Here is a 5,382-nt window from a genome sequence, read left to right as displayed (position 1 = left end):
TGATGACTAGCTATACATTTTTCAGATATCAGATGTAACCCTTAAATTTGGCAATCTGGACGAGTTCCCAACCAGGGATAGAGATTCTGTAGACAACATTTGTTTTGTAACTCAGTTGCATTCAATTGTATTCTCAAAAGCAAAGACAGAAACAGAACCAGACAACTAAAAACCAGATATAGAAAATGGATCTGACACTCTTCAGTCTGATCAGTTGGTCCTAAACCCATTTTGTATAACTCTTTAGCCTTTCCCCTTACTAAACCATGTCGTAAAAGAATCTAGGGCGTTTACAGTAGGCCATATGGCGTTTTCATGGAAATGGGTTTGTATGTTGTTCAATGTTCAAGGCCCAAATGAAGAAAAAATACAGTAAACCACTGCCACTATCATTATCATCACCACCATCAATGCTGGTACTAATTAAGCCAACTTTATCTGTTTAGTTTAGTTTTTAGGGATCAATCTGTAGTTGAGCTGTGTTCAACAAGTAGCTATATCTCTTTTTCACCATCAGAATAAACCATATAATATGAGTCAAATGTTCTTTCCATACATTCTACAACCACCACCTTTAAAGTTAAATACTTTCTCTCTCTCTCTCTCAGGGATCATCCATACTGATAAATTCAATATAGATAATGCCACCAAGAAGACCTTCTATGGTACAAGTTCAGCCGTGTTTTCTGGCTTCGGGAAAAAAAAAGTTCAGCCATATTTTCCGGAGTTTCCTACAATTCGAGTTTCAGATTTTTATTCAAAGTTCACCAGACAAATATTACTTAATTCATCTTTTTCTTCTAAAAAAGCCCCCATGGGCAGCTTTATATTAGCTGAAAGTTGCCACATAAGCAGAGGGCAGAGGATGATGTGGCTATCAGATGGAGATTTTTTTATTTTTGGGTGGGGATATTGTTCAAGACACCCCAATAATAACTGCTGTTGAAAAATAAAATAAAATAAAGTATGAAATTATGAAAAGCAAAGAAATAATTATAATTACTATAACCACCTTACAAATACAAAAAGGGAAAGAAAAGAGTAGTCAGGTAAAAAGGGAAGGATGGCATTAAAGGAAGGTTTGCACATGGTCCGAGAAAAGAAAAGAAACGGAAACTCTTCCACTCGTTCAAACTCCGTTGGTCGTTTTCTCTATGGATTTAGTGGTGAAAGAAGATATATCAGTGACTACACAGAGTTTTTTTAACATATAAATAGCACTTAACTGAAGTCGTCTAATATGGTCTCTGCATAAATAGAAAGATGCTGCTACTTCTTTGGCTCCTGATTCTGATGAGAGTGAAATATGAGGGGAGAGAAATAGAGAGGGAGATAGAGAAAGATGAAGAGGAGTGTTTGTGTTGTTCAGTGTTGTTGTATCTTGAGAGAGACGAGTCTGTCTGTCATTAACCCTTACTACTGTGGCACTGAAAAACATGATGTTTCATAAAACATTTAAAAGAAACAACAGGCCCAGTAATGAAAAGGACTGTCTGAATCAGAACCCCCCCTCTCATCCCCCATCTCTCTCTCTCTCTCTCTCTTACTTTTTACAGATGCATTTTAAATTCAACTTGTAACTTTAGGTCAGTACCCACTTTGAACACCCTTTCCCATTCTCTCCTCCTTGTCCTACATACAAAGTTCTCCAAATAGCTAGATCTGGCAGAAAATCTATCACTATAAATGAATATCAGAAAATTGATTACAAAGAAATGAATATCAGAAAACAAAAAATGAAATAAAAGAAACCAGCTTAACTTAATCCGTTACTCTATTTTTGGTATTAGGTAACTTGCTTGGTAATATAACAGTACTATTTTAAGCCCAGAACAAAAGTTAATCAAGGACGGAGCAGAAGAACATCCACGGATAGAGAGGAGACGTCTGCATGAGAAATTTTCTGTAATCATAACCAAAATACAAACAGTTTATGAGAAAATTGACTGAAAAACAAAAAGCTAATCCATCATGGTGGCTTCCTTTCCCTTCCTTGAAATAATGAAAAAATAACAAAACCAACACAACGTCGGAGGTTAAAACACCCCCTTAATCAACATCACCAACGATAATTACAGCACCCCATTTGGTTTAGTAACCGGTCGATAGAAGAAAAAGGTAGTCTAGAGAGAGAGAGAGAGAGAGAGAGAGAGAGAGAGTGAGTGAGTGAGTGAGAGATAGAGATCTAGAGAGAGCTACGTTTTGGATAACTTTGCTTGATGAGTTTTATTATCATTCTCTCCCTCTCCTTCTGTGATAGCTGAAGACATGTAACTCATGACGAGGGAGTTCTCATCGGGAGGTGCCGTTAAAGGTGAAGCTTGGAACTGCTGTTTGCAGGAATGGCAGGTGATTTGGAGGATGGTAGAATTAATTTGCTTCGTTGCATGTTCCCTCAGAATCTGGGCTTTATCAAGTTCAGCTTGTGCTTGTTGCCTGATTCTCTTGGCATTTGCGAATTCCTGCTCAGCTAATTCAATCTGCCGTTTTGCTTGCTGTCTTGCCTCTTCAGCAAAGGCCTTTTCTGCCATGGCCAACCTTAGCTGCTCCCTTGCCTGTTCTTTCAGTCTAGAAGCTGCCAAAGCCGGTTCTTCAATGGTTGTCTTCTCTCTGGGAGAGTTTCTATCTGCATCTTTTCTCAAACTGGCATTGTTTGAATCAATCTTGTCGCCATGGTCACATGACCCAATTGAGAGCTGCAGCTGGGTAGCATGGTTTTCGTCTGTATTTGGGGAAACCGAGGTATCGAAGGTATTTGTGAAATAATTCGATGACGGTAACAGCTGCAGTTCCAGATTGTGGCGTTGTTCCACAGTGGAAGGATTATTCCGTTCTGGACATAAGAAGACGGGTCCCTTCGGCTTTTGCATTCTCAATCCAGGCCAAGGAGCTGTACTGAAATTTGTGTCACTTGATGGGCTCGGGCTTGAAGCTGTTCGAGACAGGCAAGCTGCCGATTGCAGTGTCTGCAACTCAGTTCTGAGACGCCCAGCATTACAAGCGTCTTGGTGTTCAATGAAACTCTCCACCCTGATAAGAGAGAAAACAAATGATCTAATCAAACCAATCAGCTTACGGTTTGATTAAATGGGTACTTCAAATGGATGTTGGAAGTTGGAACACAAAAATTTTAAAAAACTGGAACAAGAAAACATTCAAGTGGTTCCTGATGATCTTCCTGTTTGTCTTGTAGAAGATATGTTTAACCAAAAAGCTGCAGCCATCTTAAAATGAAATATATATAAAAAAAATCAATAAAAAAACTAGGTTTTCGCTAGACTGGGTTTGGATTTTGGATTCAAACTGAAGATGCGAGGAAAATCAATAAGAAAAAGATGAAAAGTAAGTTATTCATCAACAAAGGACATTTGTGTTAGAGGAGTTGAAACGATCACGACAACCAAACATTATAGGAGATCCTGATCTTAAGAACTATGGCTTATCAAGTATTACTGAACTGTTGACAATTTAACAAGGTATTCTCCATCTGCTGAGCTTAAGTTCTCGGGTTTGAATTTAATTGGATATAGAGAAAGAAAAGAAAAAAGAGAGAAACCCAACAAGAAACTTCGATCAAGCGAGCGAGCGGCCTTTACTCGTTAGTATTAATTCTAGGTGGGTGCTGGCAAAAGGAAGAAGTCTTGGAAAAAGAAAAACTCAACACAAGGAAAACAACGAAGAAAGCAAGCAGAACTGTCTTTTCATGTTTTGCTTCTTTGGGTTAGGGGTGTTGGAGGCCCTTGACTCAACAAGGGTGGTGAATGAGGAGAACGAAACCGTAACAGGAAAATCAATCAAAACCCTCTGCTTGGTACGGTCGCACAGTTGATCCTGTTGGAGGATTTAATTAACTATCACAAGAGAAAAATCAGTTTAGATACCTGGAGAACACACGGCCACAATCACAAGAATGGCCTCTGGTACCACAGGTCTTAAGGTGAGCCTTATAATCCGATTGAACAGCGTATCCTTTGGAGCACTTCTCGCAAACCCATTGCTTGTGATTGCTGTGCTTCCTTCTGAAATGCTTCTTTATGCCGACGAGATCGCCCAGTGCGTGGCAAGGGTCATGGTGCAAGCAGCTGGGTTCTGGGCAAACAAATACTCTCTTTCGAACCTCTGGCGTCTCCCTCTTGAGTAGCTTCCATGGCACCTTGTGCCGACGCCTGTGCATCTGAAGGTTCTGGTCTCTCTGAAATCCCTGATTGCAGATCTCGCAAACATAGCGGTCCGACTCCAACAACGTCTTTGGCGATAGAGAAACCACCTCTGCATCAGGATCTAAACCCAATACAATACAAATGCACACAAAACAAAGGTAATCACTAACCACTGAAACCCAATTCCAAAGTAGCAAACTCATCAAATGGAGCAAATAACCGATAAAACCACAATTAAGAGGAAAAAAGAGATTGAACCCATATATCGAGGTTCTCACCTGGTGTTCCGGCTGGCCTTCTTTTTCTCTTACTGTTGTTATTCCCATTTTCTAAGCAAGTAAATGCCTCAGAAGAAGGAAGACTCGGAGAAGAATTGTTGGCTAACATGGGAAAAAAATTTCACTTTTGGTTTGTGGTTTTCTCCTCAAATATCCCACCAAAGAGATTCCTCACACACTTTCTTCTTTCTTCCTTCTTTTATTCAGCTGTTGATATTAGCGTTGTTTGTCTCAGACTAATAATATAACCAATGGTAGGGAATGGAGAGAGAGAGAGAGAGAGAGATGAAGAGGGAGATATAGACTATTGAGAGAGGTAGACACCACTAGAACATGAGGAAAAGCTCTTTCTTTCGGCCATCAGCTTTCTTTCCTTTTTAAGCTTTCAACTTTTCTATCAGCTTTCCTTCATCCACTCTTCACCTCCATCGGGTTCTTGTATTGAGTACTCCACCAATCCACCTTAATAAGCCTCATCACAGGAGATATAGAGATAGAGATATAGTGAGAGAGAGAGAGGGGGGGGGGGGTCTGATCCAATCAAAATGCTCGAAACTTGAGCCCACACTCAGCATTGGGACAGGGAAGAAAAAAACATCCTTGCAAAGAAACAAAGCACTCATAATTCATCACACAGTAATTTGCATGCATAAATGCAGCCCAGGCCCAAAATACACGTGAGCGCTCCCATCTGCTCTACCTCACTCCCTATTTTTATTGCTTCCTTCTTGGTCAATTAAATCTCAATTTCATTTGTTTGCAGTCCAGATCCATTGACCAAAGTGCCCTCTGTTAGTGACTGTACAGTAACTCTGATTATTAATTATAGGAAGCAGCTTTTCTAAAGTTGAAACTGAAGACGTTCTGTCCTTTTCAATGTTGTTTCCGTCATTTCACCTGCTTTCCTCGCATCTCCCCATAAATTGCAAAAAACCCATTTTCTA

The 5,382-nt window shown here is 39.9% G+C and overlaps 1 protein-coding gene across 1 annotated transcript; it reads right to left on the bottom strand.

The window, feature by feature from the left end:
- Positions 1-1,889: 1,889 nt before the first annotated feature.
- Positions 1,890-5,034, bottom strand: LOC104588322 (protein indeterminate-domain 16-like). Its single transcript, XM_010246233.2, has 3 exons — positions 4,439-5,034; positions 3,882-4,281; positions 1,890-3,030 (listed from the first exon to the last, which is right to left on the bottom strand). The coding sequence occupies exons 1-3, from the start codon at positions 4,545-4,547 to the stop codon at positions 2,196-2,198; spliced, it is 1,344 nt and encodes a 447-aa protein (XP_010244535.1). The 5' UTR covers positions 4,548-5,034; the 3' UTR covers positions 1,890-2,195.
- Positions 5,035-5,382: the final 348 nt, after the last annotated feature.

This window comes from Nelumbo nucifera, chromosome 3, assembly GCF_055504915.1.
Source record: "Nelumbo nucifera cultivar China Antique chromosome 3, China Antique-T2T, whole genome shotgun sequence".
Classification (NCBI taxonomy): Eukaryota; Viridiplantae; Streptophyta; class Magnoliopsida; order Proteales; family Nelumbonaceae; genus Nelumbo; species Nelumbo nucifera.
This window is presented reverse-complemented; position numbering and strand designations above follow the sequence as displayed.

Coding starts and splice junctions, on each gene's coding strand:
- LOC104588322 (XM_010246233.2), bottom strand. CDS start 4,547: ATGTTAGCCAACAATTCTTCTCCGAGTCTTCCTTCTTCTGAGGCATTT. Junction 4,282..4,438: donor AAGGCCAGCCGGAACACCAG/GTGAGAACCTCG, acceptor TATTGGGTTTAG/ATCCTGATGCAGAGGTGGTT. Junction 3,031..3,881: donor TGTGGCCGTGTGTTCTCCAG/GTATCTAAACTG, acceptor CTCTCTTATCAG/GGTGGAGAGTTTCATTGAAC.